At 57.7% G+C, this 21,583-nt stretch overlaps 1 protein-coding gene and 1 long non-coding RNA gene across 2 annotated transcripts; both read left to right on the top strand.

The window, feature by feature from the left end:
* The first annotated feature begins 1,304 nt into the window (after window positions 1-1,304).
* On the top strand, window positions 1,305-9,189 carry LOC116878657. Its single transcript, XR_004384863.1, has 5 exons — window positions 1,305-2,662; window positions 2,768-2,804; window positions 4,569-4,665; window positions 7,374-8,137; window positions 8,734-9,189. It is a non-coding gene; the product is annotated as an uncharacterized LOC116878657 (long non-coding RNA).
* Window positions 9,190-11,000: 1,811 nt separating this feature from the next.
* RHOF (ras homolog family member F, filopodia associated) lies at window positions 11,001-21,510 on the top strand. Its single transcript, XM_032876348.1, has 5 exons — window positions 11,001-11,147; window positions 11,432-11,519; window positions 19,110-19,219; window positions 19,307-19,441; window positions 20,245-21,510. Exons 1-5 carry the CDS (start codon window positions 11,016-11,018, stop codon window positions 20,404-20,406), a joined length of 627 nt encoding a protein of 208 aa, XP_032732239.1. The 5' UTR covers window positions 11,001-11,015; the 3' UTR covers window positions 20,407-21,510.
* The last annotated feature ends 73 nt before the right edge of the window (window positions 21,511-21,583 follow it).

The raw sequence follows: 21,583 nt of genomic DNA, 5'->3' as shown, positions 1-21,583 counted from the left end.
CCGGAGCCGGGGCCGGGGCCGGGGCCGGGGGCTCGGGGCCGCCCGGCTGCCGACCGCGGCCTCTCTCTTCCCGAGCCGCGCTTACATCCCCGCCGGGCGCCGGCCTCCCTGCGCCGCCAGCCAGTACATGGTGTCCCCCGCGGGAGCCGAGGCCGGGGCGGCCGGACAGGGGGCCGGGAGGGGGGGGGCGCCGCCGCCGCGGCTGCCGGGCCCGGAGCTGCTGCCGCCGCTGCTGCTGCTGCTGCTGCTGCTGCTGCCCGGGAGGCGGCTGGCGGCGGAGGCTCGGCTCCCAGTAGCCGCACATCCCACAATACACCGCTAAGGAGCCCGACCCGAGCGCTCACCCTCCTCCTCTTCCTCCTCCTCCTCCTCCTCTTCCTCCTCCCCTCTCCTTCCTCGCCGCTTCCCCAGGCACTCTCCCGGCGGCGGCAGCTGCGCCGCCAAAGCCCCGGGCCCCAGCGGCCCCCCACCCCTCACTCGCGCGCTCCCACACTGCCTCCCCCCCTCCCCGGGGGAAGGCCTTTTAATTTATTTATTCTGCTGGGACTTAGGTGGGGGGCTTGGCTGGCGGGGGAGGGGGGTCTCCCCGGGCTCTACCTCCCGCGGCTGGGGCTACCCTCCGAGCCGCGGTCGCCGCGGCGTGCGCCTGGGGCCTCCAAAACTGTTTCCAAACTGCCAAGACCGGAGGTGGGCGCGTGGGGGCTCTGAGGGAAAGGAATGGTTTTTTTTTTTTTTTTTTTTTTTTGGTCGGGGGGGGGTGATTGTGTGTTTAGACTCTGGGAACCATGGGGGGAGGCAAGACGACTCAAGACGAGTTGCAATCGAGGTATCTCTGCTCCGGCTTCCTCCTCTGCCCCGAAACCCCCTCCCCCTTGGAGCTGAGCTAGGGAGGGGAAACCAGGATTTTAACCAAATTAGCATTCACATTCCTGGGAGGATGTAGCCCTCGCCTGGACCTGGGTGATAGAAGCTTTTTGCTCTGTTTTTATTTTTGGAGAGGAGCGCCCTGTAATTGTCCTAAACACATGCTTCTCCCCCCCTTCTTCCTCCACCAGCAGAGGAGAGAGTCCCCCTTTTTTGCATTTATCTTTTCCTTCCCCTTTCTTTATTAAAGGTCCGGGAGTGGCGGCGGCCAATCAGCGCGCGGCTTCCATTTTGTGAGTTCAACTCCGAGGCTCCCGGGCTTCACGAGGACGCATTTGCAGCCCCCTCTGCCTCTCCTCTCGGGCCGCCGAGGCGAAGGAGCCGCCTTGCTGGGGCTTCGTGGTGGTGTATTTCATATTGGGGCTCTTTTCGGGGTTTGTAATTTGGCCGTGGGTAGGTAATTGGCTGGAGCAGGGCGGCAGGGCGCGGCAGCCAATCAGCGCGCGGCTTCTATAGGGCTTGAGTTATTAGACGCTGATCTCAAAACATCGTTCATCAGACACCAAGGAGAGGCCAACAGATGAGGGGAGCCATTTTTCTGCAATGGAATTAAATGGCCAAGTGGGTTTTTCCTTTGTTGCAAATGGGGAATGTTTTTCCTTTGACTCCACCATCCAGTTCAGGACGCCTCAGTGTTGTGTTTAACATTTGTCAACAGGCTAAAGGACTCACAATTGGAAGAATGAAGAAGACTTTTTAAAAAGATCTGGATTTTTCCTTATGACTTGGAATCCATCTTTGTCTTGTATAACTAGGTCATAGCACACCATTAATGTCAGCAGTTAACAATTTTGAATTCCAAAAAACCTAAGTAAATGACATATTTAATTTTTTTTCCTTTTTTTTTCTTGGGTGGGTGGGGGGAGCTTGGAGCTGTCTTAATCTGTATTCTCTTGACTGACTGAACAATAAATTTTTAAATATATATAGTTTCCTCTATTAAACACTTAAACCTGGCCATCTTATTAACTCCTTCTGCTCTCTTTTTAACAAGGTAATGTTTTAAATGTATAGTTTTAGGACTAGCGAAATGGCAGCAACAAAAAATTGTTAAGCAGTTGTTACTCTTTTAAGTTTTTAAAAACCTTTTACATTGTAAGTACCCAATCCATTGTGTCCTTACGCAGTGCAGTTTCTATGTTAATGTTGCTGAGATGTCCTTAATTTTCTGAACCTTCATCTGCATGTATGTCTTTGTCGCTTTTGTCTAATATAAGCCAGTTAAAATGCTTTTAGACGATTTTGCTTTTTAGAAAGCTAAGGTTTTAGCTTTAAGCTTTTGAAAATGTTTACAGCCATAAATGCTAGTCAGCTTTCTTCCCAGTAACATTTACACTTTCTTTGAAAATCGATCTATTTGAAGAAAAACAGCTCTGTTTTTCTCGTCTTGGTAGGGGAGTGGGTGAGGGAAAGGAAGACCTTCTCTTTGTGTACAGAGACTAAAGCCGTCACAGGAAACTAGATTAAAACTGGAAAACAAGTCCTAGCTGGTTCGAGCCAAACACCAACGTTAACTCGCGGGTATTTTCTATGGTGGTTGGGATGGCCGTGCGTCTTTTGCCTTTTGTTTGATTTGACTGTGTATTTTCGCCTTTTGTCTCTTAATGACGATCACACCATTGCTATATCCAGAGCAGTAAACAGTCCTCAGCGAAGCCGCCTTTTGCCAACCCAACCCTGGAAAGTTTGCAGAAGTGGAAGGAGCAGAAAATGCCATGAGAGTGTAACTTACAAAAAGGTAACAACAGGAAAGACACCACCATTCTCCCCAAAATCCTAACTAAACAATCCCCCCCCCCCCAAAAGATATTTTTTACATAACACGTCCAAAACCTCCGCCCAGCTTGATCTTCCAGACTCCATGGCACCGGGCTGAGCGGGTAAGTTTAAAAAAAAAAAAAAAAAAAAAAAAAGGCCTTTTGCCCCTTCGAGGAAATCTTTTTTCGAGCAGGCCAAGGGGCTACAGATGCTTGGGAGCCGAGGGGAGAAGGAGGTTTCTGGAGCTTTAGGTTTGGCAGCCGGATGGGGAGGGGTGAGGGTATGAGGAGGGCTCCTTAGACCCTTTTGCCCCGGAGGCTAGGGGAGGTTCTCCCCCAGCGAGCTCGGGGATCCATGGAGCTGCCTGCGCTCATCCCCCCCCCCCCGGCTTTTTAGGTCTGCGCCTTGATGGGGAGGGGAAAACTGAAGTGTTTTGGCGGTGGGGGGGCTCAAAAGACAAGGAAGCGTCCCCGCTCGGCCTAGGAACTCTTTCTCTTTTGATTGTGGGTCTCGCACTCTGAAGCCGGCTTTTCGGGGCTCCGGGGCGTGCCTGCGCTTCCTAAGCAAAAAAAGGACAAAAGGCCGGCGTCCATGTTGGCACCATGACGCAGCATCTCTCCTGCCTGCCACCGAGCGGTGCCTGTTCTCCGGGCCGCGCTCGCTCCTCCCTCCCAAACACGAGTTTTATTTTCAGGTTCAGAGCAGAACTGTCAGCCGAGGCCCAGGGCCGGGGGGCAGGCAGGCGAGCGGGCCGGGCTGCCGGTGGCTAAATGGCGGCCGCCCTCCTCCTCCTTCCTCCCTCGTTCCTTGCCCGTTGTCGTTGGGGGCCTGGGGCTGATGGGGGCCCCTCGCCGGGCCGGGCCCCGAGAGCCTGCAGGGCACAGAGCCCCAGGTCGGAGGGTGGCCGCGGAAACTGCTGCGGGGGGCCGCGGGCTCGGGGGCGTCGCGCGCCCGGGCTCCCGCGCTCGCCTCCGCGGGGCGAGGCGGCCAGACGGGCGCCATTTCGCGCGCCGCCCGCGGCTCGGGCGGTGGCGGCTGCTGCGCGCCAGGAGGGAGGAGGGAAGGAGGCGGCGGAGCCGGGCGAGGTGGGGGGAGGGGAGGCCGGCGCGCCGCCGCCCGCGTTCCAGGCCGCCGCCCGCGTGGACGCCCCTAGCCCGGGGAGGCCTCGACGACGACCGCGGGCTCCGCAGAGGTCTCGGACCCGCGCCCGACTCGGGGCCCGCGCGGGCACGAGGAGGCCTCATGGCTAGGCGGGGCCGTGGGAGCCAGTAGCAAAGGACCACGGGGACGGTCGGGGCCTCGAGGCTCCCCCTGACTCTGACCGGTGCCTCCCGAGGCGGGGGCAGCCTTCCTCGGGGGCCGGCCCTGACCCTAGGCCGATACCCGGGCCTCGGCGCCCAAGTCTGGCTCCCCGAGCCCGAGGGGTGGGGTCCCCCTTTGTCCCCAGTTTGGGCTCGAGGCCCTCCCGGAGGCCACCGACGTCCTCATTTGGTCGTTCGGGGCACACCCTCCAACCCTGCGCTCCGGAGGCCGGGGGTGGTGGGGTGGGGGGTGGGGAAAGAGTGTAGCCTGGGAAAGCTGAGCGGGCCTTCCCCGGGATCCCCCGAGGCGGAGGGCTCTAGGGTAAGCCCTCACATCTCCGGCCCTTTCTCGGGGAGGGGATGTGGACAGGGCGGGCCTTTGGAAATGCAGATGAGTCGCCTCCTGCTGCTAGTCGCCCGGGCTGAACCTTCGTGACTCAGCGGCACCCCCCCCATCCTTTCCAGAGTGCGGGCCGCCTGGGCAGATGGAAAGGGGGGGCTATTGTGAGGCTCCCTTTCAAAGGGGACCCTGCCCGGTTTGTGGCTGTCAAGTCCCTAACAAACCCTCCGACTTTGTCCTGTCAGGCTCTTGGCTGGAGGAAGGGCAACCGCCCGGTACCCCCAGAGTGAACCACCCTCCTTTGAACAGCAGGAGCAGGCCTGATTTCACTCTGACAATAAGGTAGGTGTGAGTCCTTTGCCAGCCTGTGAGGGAGATTTGGGGGGCTTGGGCCTGGAGCCCAGGGAGGGCGGGCACCCCAAACCCGCTAAGCTGGTTCTGCAGCCCCTCCCCCTCACAGATGTGTGTGTGTGTGTGTGTGTGTGTGTGTGTGTGTGTGTGAAGTCGGCTCCCTGCTGGGCCTGCTGGGTCCATCCATCCCCGCCTGTCCGCTTCTGTTGTCAAGCGTTTGGGGCGTGCAATTCTCTGCCGGATTGAGCCGCATAGGAGGCTGCTTGTAAGCATTTCCCACTTGCGTGTTGGGGGAGGGGGGGGGCGCGGAGGGCCCTGGGTGCCTCTTCTGAAAGGCACGGTCTGCCGCCAGGAAGCCCGGCCCTACTCTGGCCCTCCCTTCCGGCGCTGAGTGGGGGCGTGTGGGGTGACTGTGTGAGCCGGCCTCTTCCCTCTGCTGTCTAGCTGCTAGGGAGGTGGAGAACACGAGGACCTGAGATCTGGGCCAGCTTCCTCTTGAGAAAGAGGTTTCTTGACCCTTCCCCCCCTTTCCTGGGAATTCCACCTTTCTCTGTGCCCCCACCACCCTCCCCAAAAAAGACTGTTTCTAAAATCAGACAAAAGGATTTGAAACCTGGCTAGCCACTTACGTGCTGTGACTCTGCTCAAGCTGCTTAGTCTCTGAGCCTGTTTCCCCCTGTGCACAGATGGGGCTGGGTCCTGATTCCCAGTCTCGGGCATGCCCGGTAGAACCTACCGCAGGGCCCAGTTTTTCACTCCGTAGGCGGGGTCTGGGAACTTGTATTTCTAACAAGGTCCCAGGTGATGCTGATGGTTGCAAGCGGAGGACACGTTTTGAGAATCTTTGGGCTGGGTAACACCTGGAGGTTTTGTGAGGACGGGAGCTAGTGTACTTGGAAACCCCAAGCTCAGGGCCTGACACAGGCATTAGCTTCCCAGTAGTGGCAACTCTCCTTACTCAAGTGGGCTGCTGATGGTTTCCCACTGACTCCAGGAAGCTCCACAGCTGGAGGTGGTGTGGCCCTTGATCTCTGCCCCCTCCCGGTGTGATCTCTAGTTAAGGGATTACTTTGATGAACCATTTGGGCCCAGGTGCCACCGGCCTGCACCACTCCCCCATCGGGACTGAGGTCTGGATTCCTTGTGGGATGAGCCCGGCGCACTTTGATCCCACCCCTCAGTGTGAGGGCTAAACTGAGGTTTGGGGGAGCCGGAAGGGCTTGACCTGGAGGTTTGGTTGAGAGCCATCTTGGCACTTGATCAAGGGAGGCTCTAAGTCCAGTGGTTGTGCGGGTGACCTTGGGTGAGTCTCTCCTGTGTGCAATGATAATAAAGATGCAGGCTGGAAATGGGAGTGGGAGGATTAAGTGTGATTAAGGGGGCTTGGCCTCACGTTCCAGCTTCACACTACTTGGCCTCCATTCCCACGTGGCTGCAGGGCTGCCTGTGAGCTCCTCCCCCACCAACACCACCCCCCCCAGGCACGTGGCAAAGCCTCAGGGCAAAGGGGAAGACTGACTTTCCGTAGGTAGGGAGCCAGCCCCATTTTTCCTCCTGTGTTGTTTGAGTCGGAGTGGTGGCCTGCCCTCAGCTGTTCCACGATCTGGTCATGATTTGGGGTCACTCTCCCAAAACAGAGACTAGAAGTGACTCACCCAAGGTCATGAGGCCACCACTGGCAGCCAGGATGGGATTCCAGGTGTCTTGACTTGCAGCCCATCGCCTGTGTCCATGGCACCCCCCCCACCCCAGCTGTCAGAGTTATTTTGGGCTCCTTCCCGTGCCAGCTGTCTGCTGGCATCATTGCCAGGAAGCTGGGAAAACTGTCTGGTTGAAAGTAACCAGCGTGGTGCTCTTGGCTCTTTCTGGCTCCTTTGCTTGGGCGCATGAGGGTCTCTAGTCCCAGATCAGCTGGGTTTGTCCATCTTGTGCTTTGCTGGGGGCGTGGCGGGGGAGGTTCACTCTGCTGCACCTGGCACCAGACCCCCTTCCCCCTGTTGGGGTGCTGGGAGCACTTCGTAAAAGTTGATGAGGTTCACATTCTTCTTATCCCGTGGGGCTCTTCCTTCCACTCCGGCTCCAAACTCTTAGGATTTAAATTCGGTGCTATTGAATTGCTTTCAACCCCCTTGATCCTCACGTGACTGGCTTGCTGCCTGAGGGTGTCCTCCCTCCCTTTAGATAGAGTCCTTAGGGCTTAGAGAGACAGGGGTCTTTATGTCAGAAGGGCATCGGGTGGTTAAATAATTGGTTTAAACTCCCCCCGCCCCCATTAGCCACAGCCTGAAGGGCTGGCTATAGCCAGCTCCTCCACTCCCGCCCTTGGAACAATTAAGGAGCAATTAGGTGCGAAACTGTGGTCTGGTTGTGTGAGGGCGAGGTGTCCCGGTGACCTGTAAGGGTCATGCCCCCCTCCCCACTTCCCTTTCTTTTTTACCTCTCTTCACCTTTCTTCGTCCCCCTCCCCCCACCCCAGCCCATCACCTCCTGGGGGCAGGGAGAGGCGGAGCTGCCTGTGTGTCCTCCGGCCGTGGTTCCTCCTGGCTCAGAGGCTGGCCCCGCCCCCGGTCTCCCAGCGAGCTCAGGGCGGGGCTGCTCCTGGCGCCAATCTGGTAGGGCCATCCTGGAGAGGGCCACGCCAGCGGAAGGGCGGCCCAAGGCTGGGAGGTGGCTGAACCTGCCTTGCTACTGGACACCAGCGTCCCGCCTCTTCCGGCCCATCCGCCGAGAGCCCCAGCCTGGAATACGACCTTTTGGACCCTCTGGGGGGAGACTCCCTCCGCCTGGACCGTGGCTAGAGGCACCCCGCCATCTTGGAGGCTTCCTGGGTCCAGCGCTGTCTCCAACCGGCCAGTGACCTCAGCAAGTCCCCGCCCCTATGGGAGCTGAGGTCTCCCCCTGTGAACCAGGAGGAAGAAGGTGGATGATGAGCTTTTGAGCTGTTTCCGAGTCCGGCTTTGTGAGGAGAGCTTTTTGTGTCTCAGCATGACCTCCCCAGCAGCACCACCAGGTACTGAGCCCTGGAGAGAGTCCTTGACCCCCAGGCTATACCCCTGGCCACCTTCCATCGCCAGCACCTCAAAGAATAGTTCGGTGTCTTCTGTCTCATCTAGGGTGATGACTCCTCAGGTGTGAGGTGACCTTTTAGGATGTTCTGAGGTACCAGGGAAGTAGAAGCTGGAAGAATTGTCATTACCTTCTCCATCCTGTGCTGATCAGACTTTGACAAGACAGGAATGGATCTGGCCCTCAGTTCTCTCCTGGGCTCCGCTGGCCTTAAGCTCTAGCACAGGCCAAGTGAGTTCACCCCACAGATGCATGCTGGCCTGCTCCCCTAGGCCTCGGTGTCCAACAGTTCTGTGTGAAGATCCAACGTACAGACTCTTTCTTGTTTTCCTAAACCTCTTCGGGAATTCCTGGTGACTAGAAGGTGAATGACTTGGGTCCTCAGAACCGCTCACAGGTAAGGGAGCAGGGCTCCCCGGGCTGCCCCGGCCCAGCTGCCTCTGAGGAAGCTCTCCGCAGCTGGCCTGGCTCCTGGGTATTTTTAGGTACAGATCCAGCCCCTACACCACCACTGGAGCCCGGTCCAAATCAAACACACTCCAGGCCGTGTGCGGCTGGGGTTGTGCCGGCCTCTTGGCGAGGCGGGGGTGGGGGAACGGCTGGGGCCAGTGTCAGCTGTTCTGCCTGGATGCACGCAGGGCGGGGAACCTTTGCTTTTCCTCCCTGACCTCCCATCCCCCCACCCGCTCAGTTTTGTAGAAGCCATTTGTTCTGTCTTAAGTTGGGATCAGAGTCCTGTTTCTCACGTGGAGAAAATGGCAACTTGAGGTCAGGGATTTTGAGGAAATTTCGTCAGGAGGTGTGGTTAACCCCCAGGTGACAGTTGGCTCAGAGTGGGGCAACTGAACTCTCTCCCGCCCCTCCTCCTCTTGCCCTCCAGCCCCTCCCTGAGTTTCAGGGTCCCTGATTCAGGGTCAGGTCCAGGGCTGGCTTGTGAAGGTGAGTGGTCCTCCCCTCACTCAGAGGCTTCTTCCATCCTTCCTCTCCTGCTAGCCTCAGGCTGCCACTATGGAAGTGTGACCCCAGCCCGGCCTCACCAGCCAATCACAGATCCTCTTGGGTCACCAGAGAGCTTGCGGGACTGGCTTTGGCTGGGCACTTCTTTTCAGGAGCTTTCTGTCCCATACCCTTCTTGAACCTGGCAGCAAGGCCCTCCCTGATCTAACCCCAGTTACCTTGACAACCATGTCTGGCCTCACTGCCCAGGTGCTGTGGAACCTGACGGGGTTTTCCAGCTACTGTGCCTTTGCCCAGGGTACCCGTCTTGCTCCCGCTGGTCTGCCGTCCCAACACTGCCTAGCTTGGGCTCAACCTTCCCTGAACCCTACAGAGGTTCTGGTCTCTAAATTGTTCACATCTCCCAGACTCCTTTGGACTGCTTCTCCAAGATAGCTCCTTCCAGGCAGGAACACAGTTGCCTCTCAATAAACTTGTTTTGCAAAAAAGGAATGAATGAGTTGCTGTAAATTTGTATGGGGGGTGCTTGACCCAGCAGGTGGCCCTCTGACCCAATGAGGAGCGTGGTGGGGCGGGCGCAGGACTCGCTTGACCTGGAGCTGGGCCTTGCCTCCTTTTCCCAGCTCTGGGCTCTTATTTGTAAGCTTCCACGAGCGGTCGCTGCTGCCCTCTGGTGGTCAGACCCTGCCTTGCTTCAGCGGAAAACCTACCCGGCCTTTATGGAATTGCCAAGTTGGCAGTTTCCTCCGTGAACTAAAGTTTACCTGGTATGGGGCGCCTGGGTGGCTCAGTGGGTTAAGCCTCTGCCTTCGGCTCAGGTCATGATCCCAAAGTCCTGGGATGGAGTCCCGCATCGGGCTCTCTGCTCAGCGGGGAGCCTGCTTCTTCCTCTCTTTCTACTTGTGATCTCTCTCTGTCAAATAAATAAAATCTTTAAAAAAATAAAGTTTACCTGGTCTTTGCTGAGAACTTGAAAATTGAAAATCTTCCTGGGGGGCTTTGGGGGGGTGTGTGTGGCTAGAAGATCCTGAGTCCTTCCTCTCTGAGGAAACTACCAGAGTAGACAGGGTAGGACCTGTCTCTCACTTAACCCTGCCTCAATCAATGCCCGCCAGCCGCACACTGGCTCCAGAGGTCCCCTGCCTCTCCTGACCGCCGGCCTGGCTTGTGCAACGACGGTTGTGCAACGCGACGGTTGGTCGCGGGAAGGGAAAGAATGGGGGACAGGAGTGATCTCAGCCAGCAGCCCCAGTAGTACCTGTACATTGTGCTCGATACATAGCTGTTTTGATCAGGGAAGTGGGAGGGTTGGTGACAGTCCTTGGCATGAAGATACAAGGCTGCTGGCTGGAGGGCGCTTAATCAAATTTCAGGCTGGGGTGGGTGTTACAAGGGAGCCCAGCTTACCTCAACTAGATCTGCCCTGGCTTTACCCATTCCTTCCTCGACGGTGTTTTCCTCGTTTCATGCCTCTGCCCCTGCTAGAAAGAGACTTCCGCCCGCGTGGTGTGGGGCCAACCCCCAAAGGGTATTGTTCCGGAGTCGTTCACCTGCTCTCCAAGCTGCCCGCCCCAAGGCGATTGCCCGCCAGAGGGCGCCAGACGTCCACCTTGCGCTCTTGGGGAGGTGGGGGGGTAGGTGAGTGGAACCGCTATTCCCCAACCCCAACCCCATCACTGGCGCCCGTAGGACTAGTCTAGGTGAGCAGTCACGTCCCCCATGCCAGCATCCTCCCTGGCACTAACAACCTACCTCGTGGGGGACCAGGTCAGAAGCCGACTTGCCCCAGGCCACACAGCTGAGGCGGAGCTACGACAAGGGGCTTTTCCCTGAGCCTGAGACCGAGGCTCCCGGACTCCTGGTGCTGGGGCAACGATCCGCCAATCAAAGGGTCTCTGTCCGATGTGCGTGGGGGGGGGGGGGGCGGACCGGCCAATCAGAGGGTCCCTGCCAGAAGGCGGAGCCTGCCAATCAGAGGTGACCGGCGAGGAACGGCGGAAACGATCGAATCTTGTCGGTGGGGTCGCGCCTTGACATGAAGGGAAGGGAGTGGGAGCCGCGCTTCAGGCTGAGTGCCCCCGTTTCTCAGTTGCCTCACTTTCCCTGGGAATGAAAAGTGAACGCCCCGGTCCGGGGCCGAACAGAAAGGAAAACTGAGGCTGGGAGGTGGGCCCGGGTGGCTGCCTGGCGGAGGCGATGCCGGCACATAGTGGGCGGGGTTTACCTCGCCCCGCCCCCTGGATCCCGCCCCCGCTCCCGATCATTCAGCCCCAGAAGTCCGCCCCGCGCGCGGTTGCCGGTGCCGGCTGCTCCCGGCTATGGATGCCCCCGGGGCCCCGGGCCCCAATGCGGGCCCGGGCAAGAAGGAGCTGAAGATCGTAATCGTGGGTGACGGCGGCTGCGGCAAGACATCACTGCTTATGGTGTACAGCCAGGGCTCCTTCCCTGAGGTGAGGCCCGCCGAGGAGTTGGTGGGGGTGAGACTGCGGGGCAAACGGGCTTGGGACCACGGGGGGCGACGGACGGCCTTCAGCCTGCGCCTTGAGCCTGGACCCCGGCTCCCCGGCGTCCTGTGCGTAGAGAGGCAGCCGCCACCCCGGGGCGCCCCCTCGGGAATTCCAGAGCCCAGAAGGGTGAAGGGAGCTGAGCTGGATGGGGTGAAGGGGGGCGGCGCAGCTGAGCCCTGGGCCCCCCGTCGCACCCCTTAAGAACCGGCCGACCCCTTCTCCGACAGGACTACGCCCCATCCGTGTTCGAGAAGTACACGGCCAGCGTGACTGTGGGCAGCAAGGAGGTGACCCTGAACCTATACGATACCGCCGGTGAGTGCGTCTGCGCACCGAGGGTCCCCGGTGCCCGAAGGGTTTCCCCCGCCGGGGCGTCCCCCTCCCGGCATCCCCGCCCACCAGCCGCTGTGGGGCCCTGACCTCCCAGCACTCCTGAGGGCCGCGAGGGGCTCTGGCAGGGTGGCCCTGGAGGCTCAGAGGGCCTCAGTCACCCCATGTTTGAAAGGCGGGGACTTGAATGAGAGGAACTCCTGGGCCACCCTGCTAGCGCTAATGTGCTGAGAACCCACGGCTTCATTCCTCTCCTGTGGTTCTAGAAAACCGTGGGCATCGCTTCTGCTTCCCATGGTTCCAGGCTTTCGTGTTTTGCATGCTGTGGTCTCTTAAGATTCTGTGGGCTGCGGATTTTAGTCCCCTGGTTCTAGGATCCTGTGGGCTGACTTTCTGGGTCCTGTGGTTCTAGAATAGTCTGGGCTACAGATCAGAGCCTGTGACTCCAGGATTTTGTGGTTGAGGCTCCGGGGTCCTGTGGACATAAATTCTGGGTTCCACACTAATTCTGAGTTCCACACTCCTGGGATTCCATCTGCTACAATACACGGTTCTGGAATTCTGTGGTCCTTTTGAGCCTGTAGTTCTAGGATTCTGGCTACAATTCTGTGTCTTCCTGGTTCCCTGGGAATAAACCAAACACCGAGGAAGGAGCAGAAATAAACCAAACACAGAGGAAGCAGCAGAGCTCCCAAGTCCAGAATAAGATTCTCTTGGCCTCCTGTGGCTCCTAACTCAAGTGGATTTATGCTAATCCTGTCAGTTATCAGAGACCCTGTTTGGGGAGGGGGGGACCCGGTGGGGTGGGGGGGACCCGGTGGGGTGGGGGGGACGGGGAGTGTTGGGTGTCTGCCCTCAAGGAGCTTCCATCCTGCCCTCAATCACCTCCTGGGCTGAACCACCACTGGGGAACAAAGGTCAGGATCTCACCCCACCTCTCTGTCTCAATGTTTAGTGACCTGCATGGAACCACGTCATCGGGTGCCCTGTCCCCTGCCAGCCAAGCCTTGTATATGCTAGGGGAAGTCTCCACTAGCCTTGGATGGAGCCAAAATCCAGACATCCCCTAACCGTAGGCAGCCAGTGGCATCTCCATTCCACCGTGCAGAGAATCAGAAAAGGGATTTGGCCCATCCCCAGGCCCCTCCTCCATTCCTGATTTCAGCAGCCTTTACTGTATGGTGGGCTCTGCCCTGTAGTGGCTTCTAAGGACCCCCTCTTGTTGAGGGCCCCGAAAGTCTGCCCCCCCCCCCACAACAGGGCCCTGCTTCCAGCCCTGAGAACTGAGAAAGGCAAAGGTTGCTGAGAAACTCCCCTGGGAGCATGGTCGTGAGAGCCGTAAAACTTACGGTGTGTCTGGGATACTTTCAGTTTCACATACTTTCTGTCGGGGACCCAGGGAGGGGCAGGCCCATGAGCCCCACTTTGTGGGTGAGGTGCCAGTTTTCGCTCTCCTCTGCCCTCCAGGACCTCAGGGCCTCTCCTATCAGATCCCTGGGGTTCACTGTTCATGGAAGCCTCCCCCATCAGACCCAGCACAGGGACCACTTCTGGTCTTTGTGGCCGCACCCAGAGAAAGATGCTCAAAGAACATGTTAGGGCCGATTGTGGTGTGGAGGTTCCAGAAGTTTTCTGTTTGGTGTAAAGGACGGACTTGCACTCACAGCTGCTGCAGGAGAGACTGGAGGGGCTCCAGGTCCGGTCATCAGAGGCACGTGGCCACCACAGCAATGGTGCTCTTCCTGCCACATGCTTTGGAGTCAGACCTAGGCTTTGATGCTGGCTCCCTGGCTATGTGTCATCTGGGCCTCAGTTTCCTCATCTGTAATCGGGGCTAACTAGATTAGTCTTGAGATTTAAATTAGATCCATGTGATGCATAACACGGGGGTCGGTTCTTGGGAAGAGCTAATTGTTGTCATGATTTTTTAAGCCTCCTCCACCCCCACCCGGCCATTCAGGCTCAGACCCAAGTCCAACCTGTTGGGATTCGAAGGCCTGAAGAGCTCCAGGCTGGCCTCCACCCTGCCCTCCCCGAAGGACCTTTGCAAGCAGCAGAGAAACAGAGCTGGGGGTTGAACGACTCAGTGGAGTCCTAGGGAAGTCGATTGGCTTCATGGTCAGCAGGAGAGCCCAGGGATGAATGAATATTCAAGGAGAGAGAAATATGGCCACTCCTTCTGGGGTGTCCTGCTGTGACCCAGGAAGCCCTGTCACAAGGAGCATGAAGGAGAGACTGGGTCATTCCTTTTCCATGTGCCAGTGCCCAGCACGGTGACTGCGGAATGAATGCAAAAGAGATTGGAGGCAGAGGCTCTCCTGGAGAATGTTCCATGTGATAAAGGCAGTGAGATTGTCTCTACCCGTGGATGAACAGATCAAAAATCAGTGGCAGGAAAGGAGGCCCAGTGGACCAAGTAGAGGGAGAGAGTAAGGGGGGGAGGGGAGTGGCTGAGCCAGAGATAAGGCTGGTAAAGGTTGTAGACGGTTCTGGAACCTACTGAGCTAGACCCCGTGGTGGGGGATGGTGGTGCAGAGTGCCATTTTTCCAACTGACCACCGGTGACCAGAGCTATGGAACAGGGTTGGCCCCTAGGAGGCTGAATTTCTCCATACCCAGGACCTGGGCCGTAGGGGTCTGCGTGGGAGGCCAGTCTGGCTGCTCGTCTCCATCCTGCGGAAGCAGACACAGATGCCACAGCAGTGGGAGGGAGATTGGAGGGGCGACGGAGCTCTCAGTGCTGACAGGGGAGGGGAGGCAGACACAGTGAGCTCTCTTGCCCTAGCAGCCTCACCTGGTGTGGGCCTGACACCCTCAGAGGCAGGAAGCTGTGGTGCGGTTTGAGGTTTGCTGGGCAAAGGGGAGGCCGGGGCAAGGTGGGATGTTAAGACACCAGCTAGGGGTGAAGCTGTCTGGGTCTTGGGGTGGGGCCCAGGGGCGGGGAGTCCAGGATGGGATGAGGGTTGCCTGGGGAGGCGGGGTCCTGTGGTCCCCTTCCCAGCCTGAGATGGGAACAATGGGAACAGTGAGGTTGGGGGACGGACAGAGGAGTTGCTGAGTCAGGGAATCAGGGACCAGGGGGCTAAGAGCTAGAAGGCCTGGGGTCTTGAAGAGCTGAAGCCTCCGGTCAGAGTGGCCTCCTAGGCTCCAGGCTGGGCCTGCGCAGCCACTCCTTCCTCTGGGGAGGAAACGCAGGTGGGTGGGGAAGTGGGTTCCTCTTCTGGCAGCTTCCCCTTCTCACACTGCCTGCGCCCCTCCCCTGACCAACGCCCTGGCTGGAGCTGGTAACCACCACTCTCTGTGTGTCCAGCAGATATGGGGATCACTGTGGCCCAGGGACACCCTCTTCTCAGCTTAGCTCCGGGCCTTAGAGACCCCCTGCCTCTGGAAAGTGACTGACACAACAGAGCTCCTTCCCACAAAGGAAATACCCTTGTACGATGTGAGAGCCTCACTTGCTCCCTGCCCCACAGCCCCACCAGCTTCAGGAAGATGGGCCACTTGCAAGGGGAGCTGTGGCCCAGAAGACCTTTCCTGGCTACAAACAAATGCATCCCTTTGCACGTAACTCCGTGCAGGCCCATCTGCAGAGGCCAGAGTGGGACCCCAGTGTGCTGCTGGACAGGGGACTTGGCCCCTTTAAATCTTGGCATTAGTGTGCATAAACGGGGAGGGCAAGAGTATCACCTTGTGGCTGGGGGCCCCCTAAAGCTTGTGGGTCCAAAGATCTGGGGTTAGATCCCCGCCCAGGCCCCCATCCCCTGGAAGTTTCTGTTTTAACTGTAACCATAGTAACAGTCCTTCACCTTTGTTCAGCTTTGCTTAGCCTACTAGTCCTTTATGTCCGGTATGGGGGGGGTGCAGGCTAATCATCCCCTCTGCCGGATAACCGAGCTCCAGAGAGGGAAGGCACCCAGGTCATAGAACATGAGCCTGCGTGTAGCTTGGTTCTCCTGACTCCTATGGGAGAGGCGTCTAGGGGGACACGAGGTCAACATGTCCATCTTTTGCAGGCCTGGTCCCCATGTGGAGGTCCACACTGAATCTTGCAAAAAGTTGAGCCAGGCCCAGTCAAGTCAGGAAGGCAGCCTGGAGGAGGGAGCTAGGATCCAAGCTGGCTGCCCATCCCCTCCCAGGGCCGTTCCCCCCTTTCTCTCTCTCTCTCTCAATTCCTGTGTTGGGAGACTTTTGATCAGGCCTGGGGCTGGTAGGGTGAGGACAGCTCCCTAGCCTCTGGAGTGGGCTGAGAGAGAGGGATCCCCCCCCCCAGTAGTCTTACGGAGCTTCTCCTTAGCTGTGCAACCTTAAGGCGACTCACTTCACCTCTCTGTGCATCAGTTTCTGCATCTGTAAAATGCGGCGGCAATCGCCCTACCTTGTTAGCGTCATAATGAGGCATGACGGCTTAGTGTAGGCGCTGGGCTTCAAGCGAAGCTGTGAGCAAGCATAAGAGCCTTCATGACAAGGGAGCATTTCGATGTATGTGGTTGATTGTCACCCCTTTTAGTATTGTTATCAAACTCACCTGCTTCTCAAGTACCCATTTCACAGGTGAGGAAACCATTCGTACGGAAATGAGGTTGATTCCCAATTGGGAAGACCGGAGAAGCCTTCCTGAGAGAGTCTGTGGCAGTTTTAGAGTGGCCCTGGAGTGACCCTGGAGTTGACCGAGTTGGCGCTCCAGCTCACAGGGAACCTGTCTATGACCTTGGAAAAGGTCCCTCTCGGCCTCATGGGCTCCTTACAGGAAGAACTTTCTCAGCTTGGCTTAGCTCCCCAGGGCGGCTGCTTAAGTGGACACAGGTGACAGAAGTGAAATGCCCTTGCGGGAAACCCGAGAGGTTAGCGTGACACCTTAACCCACACTTAATTTGTTCGTTCCTTCACCACTTGCCTGGTGCCGTAACTGTCCTCAGGGGCTTCTGTGTTCATGGGGCAGACAGAGCCAAACCAAAACCCAACATATGGAAGAATAACAGAGCCATGGTGGGGGGTGGGGCAGCAGTCAAGGGAGCTCTCCTGGAGGAGGTGATGTTTCTGCAGACCTGAAGGAAAGGAGGGAGCAAGGCATGCTACCTGGCCAAGAACCTTTTGAAGAGGAATGGGCGAGAGTAGAGGCTCCCGGGGCAGGGGGCAGGCTCAGTCTGACTTCCTCCTCCCAGCCCCTGCAGCCCGACTTCTGCTGAAATCCTCCCCAGCCCGAGTTACTAAACCCCTGGGCCGTCGCAGCCCTGCTCTCTACTGCATCAGACGGGGGAGTGGAAAGGCTTCAGGCAATGAGCAGCCAGGCCTGACTGGACACCTGCCAGGTGCTGGTGATGATTTTTAAGGACAGACAAGGTCCCTGCACTCAGGGCGCTTACAGGCCCTGGGGAGGCAGGCCCAGGCTGTGGACACCCAGGGCGGGGGGGGCAGATGCTGTGTGGTGAGGGAAGGCCTTGGTCAGGAGGAGCAAAGCCGACAGAGCCCAGGAGGCCCATTTTGCAGCTATTTGTCCACTCCCGCCAGATTTCTAACAGGATCAGATATGCACTTTGTGCCAGAAGTAGGACCTGCATCGTGACATCGTAGGGGCCCAGAAGCTATGTTTGCACAATGCAGAACCAACTAGAGCACTGCTGGCTGTCAGCAGGACAGCTCCACCGGGACCCAGACAGACTGGGGCTAAGCCCTGGCTGGGTCACTGGTGCAGTGACCTCAGGGAGATCACTTCTCTGAAGTTCAGTTTCTGTGGAAATGGAAATATTCTTCACTTCCTGTCTAGCCCATCAGGTGATGGCTGTAAGGATTTCTTAACTGTTCATAGGCAGAAGCACTCTAAAAAGTGTGTAAAGCATAAAGTGGTGTTACTGTGGAGGAGAAGTAGAGAGAAGACAATTATCTTGAAAAAGGAAATAATGTGGACATTCAGTTTGAATGTCTTAAAGTAAAAAGCTAAGAAGAAAAGGGGGGTGGTAAGTAGGGAAAGCATTCCAGGTTGGGGGAGGGGAACAAGTACAAAGGCCCTGAGGCACAAGAGCTTGGTGGGTTTGAGAAACAGTGAGCAGGGGGTTGGGGGCTGGGATGGGGGGGGGAGAAAAGGTCAGGGTCTGTGGGTGCCCGGTCATGAAGACCCTTGGGAGATGTTTGGATTTTATACAAAGGACAATAGGAGCCACTGAAGGTATTCTTCATTTGAGGGGAGGGAGGCAGGATCTTGTCTTAAATTCAACCAACTGCCGGGTGGGGAATGGATTGTTGAGGGGCAGCATGGATCACAGGAGGCCAGCGGTGGCTTGCACGGGGATGGAGCCATGCTGTCCACTAGAACTTTCTATGGTGATGGGATGTCGGGTATCCACACTGCCTGTTACGGGAGCCACTAGCCCTGTGTTGCAATTAATCACTTGAAATGTAGCTAGTGCAATGGAGAACCTGAATTTTTAATGTTAATTAGTTTAAACAGCCACATGGGGCTAGCAGCTACCCTACCAGACAGCACAGGTCTAGAAAGACATGGACCAAGATTAGGAGAGGGGACAGTTCGGAGGACGTGGGCAAACCTACAGGACACCCCCACTGAGATGTGAATGTGGCCCGTGGGCTGGGTTAGAGCACAGAGTCTGTGGCGGTTGCCCCAGCTGGCTGCCTTTCTCTGCGAGATGATGGAACGCGAGTTCTTAGAAATCTGCAGCACTGTCCTGGGGCAAAGCCACAGAACACACACAATTACGCTTGCCTGTTCAAGTGTTTACATATAAGAGGACAAGTGGGGCAAAATATAAACACTCAGGAATCTGAGGAAGGGAGGTTTTTTTTTTTATGATTTTATTTATTTATTTGACAGAGATCACAAGTAGGCAGAGAGGCAGGCAGAGAGAGTGGGGGAAGCAGGCTCCCTGCCGAGCAGAGAGCCCGATGCGGGGCTCAATCCCAGGACCCTGAGACCATGACCTGAGCGGAAGGAAGGCAGAGGCTTAACCCACTGAGCCACCCAGGCGCCCCAGGAAGGGAGTTCTTGGCACCCTTTTTGCAACTTTTCTCTAAGTTTGAAATTGTCAACGTAAAAAAATTACTAAAAAGCATTAAAAAACCACACCCAGCCTTGGCGGCTGATTCAGTGGGTTAGGGGAGGGGCCGGGCACCAGCCGTCCCCCCACCACTCTCCTCCTGGGGTCCACAGAAGGGCAGGAGGAATTCAACCCAAGGCCAGGCCTCTGGGCCTAGGGGTCCCCTCCCGGATCCTGCAGTGGCCTGGTCGTGCCCCAGCCCCAAACCTTCTTCCGGGAGGGGAGCTGATCTGGCCTGAGTCTGTTCTCTTCAACCTGAGCGCCAGGGCAAGCTGGGGGGTTGGAGAGGGGGTGGCAGTAATTGCCAAGGACATAATTGCTAGCAGTTTCTCCAGCTTCTCCTGATTACCCTGTAATCAGACCTGGTTCTGAGCCCTGCCTGGGTTTTATCTCCTCTTATCTTTGCTACTGTGGGCTGCCCCCTCTGTTTTACAGAGGAGCAAACCCAGGCCTTAGAGACAGAGCCCAGACTCAGGTGGACAAGGAGGGGCTGCCTTCCTGACCCCTACCTCCTCTCCCATTCCAGGGCAGGAAGATTATGACCGGCTTCGGCCCCTGTCCTATCAGAATACCCACCTCGTGCTCATCTGCTATGACGTCATGAACCCCACCAGCTATGACAATGTCCTCATCAAGGTGAGGCCCGTGACCCAGCCAGCCTGTCTCGGGGGTGGGGCCCCCGAATCTGGCCTTAGCCCTGAGGCCTGCCCTCTCCCTCCACAGTGGTTCCCTGAGGTGACACATTTCTGCCGTGGGACCCCCATGGTGCTCATTGGCTGCAAGACAGACCTGCGGAAAGACAAGGAGCAGCTTCGGAAGCTCCGGGCGGCCCAGCTGGAGCCCATCACCTACATGCAGGTCAGGAAGGGGTCCCCCACCCCCACCTCATTTAATCCTTACAACCCCAGGGCACGGGGCACGGGCTGTTCCCATCCCCTGTCACACAGGGGAGAAACGGAGACCCAGAGAGGCAAGGTAGAGGTTGAGAGGGACACGACTGACCCGCAGCGGAGCCAGGATCCTGTCCCACCTGCCGCAGGGCACTAGAGAGGCAGGCTTTGCTCGAGAGCAGGGCTCCCCTAGCCATGAGGGTCGTGGGTAAAACCAAACCCTGCGGCTTTTCTGGGTGAGGCGTGGGACAAGAAAAGGAACACAGAGGAAAACTAGTAAGAAAGTTTAATAAAAAGGAATAAGCATTAATAAAAGTAAATTTTGGAAGAAGAGCTAGTTTTTACTGTCCTTGCCAGCTCCGTTGCCTGGCTGGAGCTTGTGGGAAGGGACAAGGGGGAGGAATCGAGGAAGCCCTTTGTGTCTGGAGGCCTCTAGCTCTTGTCACAGGCCTGGCACACACAGCAGCCCGGCGTCGGGACGCAGCCCCCTCTCCGCCTGAGGTGGTGGTGGGGATGTGGGGGCCAGTGGGGAGGGCAGGGTAGAGGCCAGGATGGGGCTTCTCAGCTGCAGCCCTTGGGCCACACCACAGGCCCTTCCGTTCCATCCACAAACACTGCTGAGGACTGGGCCTGGGATGGGGGAAGGGCCTAGACCTTTGCCCCGCCTTGGAGAGTCCCCAAAGCCGGCTCTAAGTCCCCAGATCCGTGGGGGCTGTCAGGAGGTGCCCCATGCTCCAGGCTCATCTAATGCCAGCCCCTCCCCCCACCCAGGGCCAAAGTGCCTGCGAACAGATCCGAGCCGCCCTCTACCTGGAATGTTCTGCCAAGTTTCGGGAGAATGTGGAAGATGTCTTCCGAGCGGCGGCCAAGGTTGCCCTCAATGCGCTGAAGAAAGCACAGCGGCAGAAACGCCCGTTGTGCCTGCTGCTCTGACCCCTCTGGACAGGGCACACAGGCCCTCATGGCAAGACTGACAGGGCCTAGGCTGCTAGGCCCGGACTGTACCCCAAGATCCTGCTCTGTCCCCAGCTTTCCAATGGCACTTTGAGTTAGGGGTCTCTGTGTGTCTGGAGCCTGTGGCTAGACTTTTAGAACATTCTGGAGATCTCTCCTTTCCCAGCTGGGGCTCTGGCCATGAACTCACCTCAGGCCAGGGTTCCCATGCCTGCAAGGAGGTGGGTGAGGGTCCCAGACTCAGTCCCTCTGTACCCTAGAACCAGCATTTGTCCCTAGGATGCGGGAGTACACAGCCTCCCCCCAGCCATGTGTGTCCCCCTTTGCACACCCGATAGGTCCTGAAAACCTATGCTTGAAACAAACAGCCGCATCTGGTACGTGGATAAATGTGGATTTGTCAGCGCTCCACACAGCCCCCCACCAAGCCCGCCGCTCCTGCGTCACCCGCCTCCCTGGGCTCCTGAGATAGGCACGGCTACATCCTCCAGCTTCTGGCTTCCTTCCTCCAGGAACGTGGGGGCCACAGTGGGATGGGGACTTATCGGGACAGCACACGCACCAGCCCCGGACATGGGGGCTGGCACCGGCCCCTACCCCTCACCACCCCCGCAAGACTTCAGTCTCAACCTTCGGCTAGGCTGCCATCTTCCCAGAGCTGGGTGCACATGCCCAAGGGGGAGAAGAGACTTTCTCAAGAGGCAAAAGGTACCCTGGCCCACCCACCCAAGCCCTGCTCCAGGGCGCCTCACCTGCAACCCCCCCACTGCCGGAAACTCAAGACGAAGAGTGACATCAGTTGTGAGTGATCATGGGCAAGTCACTTCTCTCTGCAGACTGTTTCCCTATCTGCAAAAGGACAGCACTGACTCATTTTAATAGTCATCGCGCTCCCTCCTATCCCTCACAGCCTCCACTGTTGCCAAGCTCAGACTATCCTGGCCTCCTGCGAGAACAAGCAACCCCCGGCTAAGGATTCACTGAACTTTCTGGAAGGTCTGGGGCCAGGAGTTTTTAAACAAGTGCTCCAGGTGATTCTAATGCCCTGGAGAAGGAGAGCTGCTTACTTCCTGGGTGAGCTACAAGTCCAGTAACAGTTCAGGTGTTACTGAACCTGGGATGATGGCTTGAGGGGGCTCCTGCCCTCCCAGGGATC

The sequence above is a fragment of the Lontra canadensis genome, unplaced genomic scaffold, assembly GCF_010015895.1.
Source record: "Lontra canadensis isolate GAN:19392208 unplaced genomic scaffold, GSC_riverotter_1.0 scaffold58, whole genome shotgun sequence".
Classification (NCBI taxonomy): domain Eukaryota; kingdom Metazoa; phylum Chordata; class Mammalia; order Carnivora; family Mustelidae; genus Lontra; species Lontra canadensis.
The sequence above is the reverse complement of the archived record's forward strand: the minus strand, read 5'-3'. Positions and strand labels throughout refer to the sequence as shown.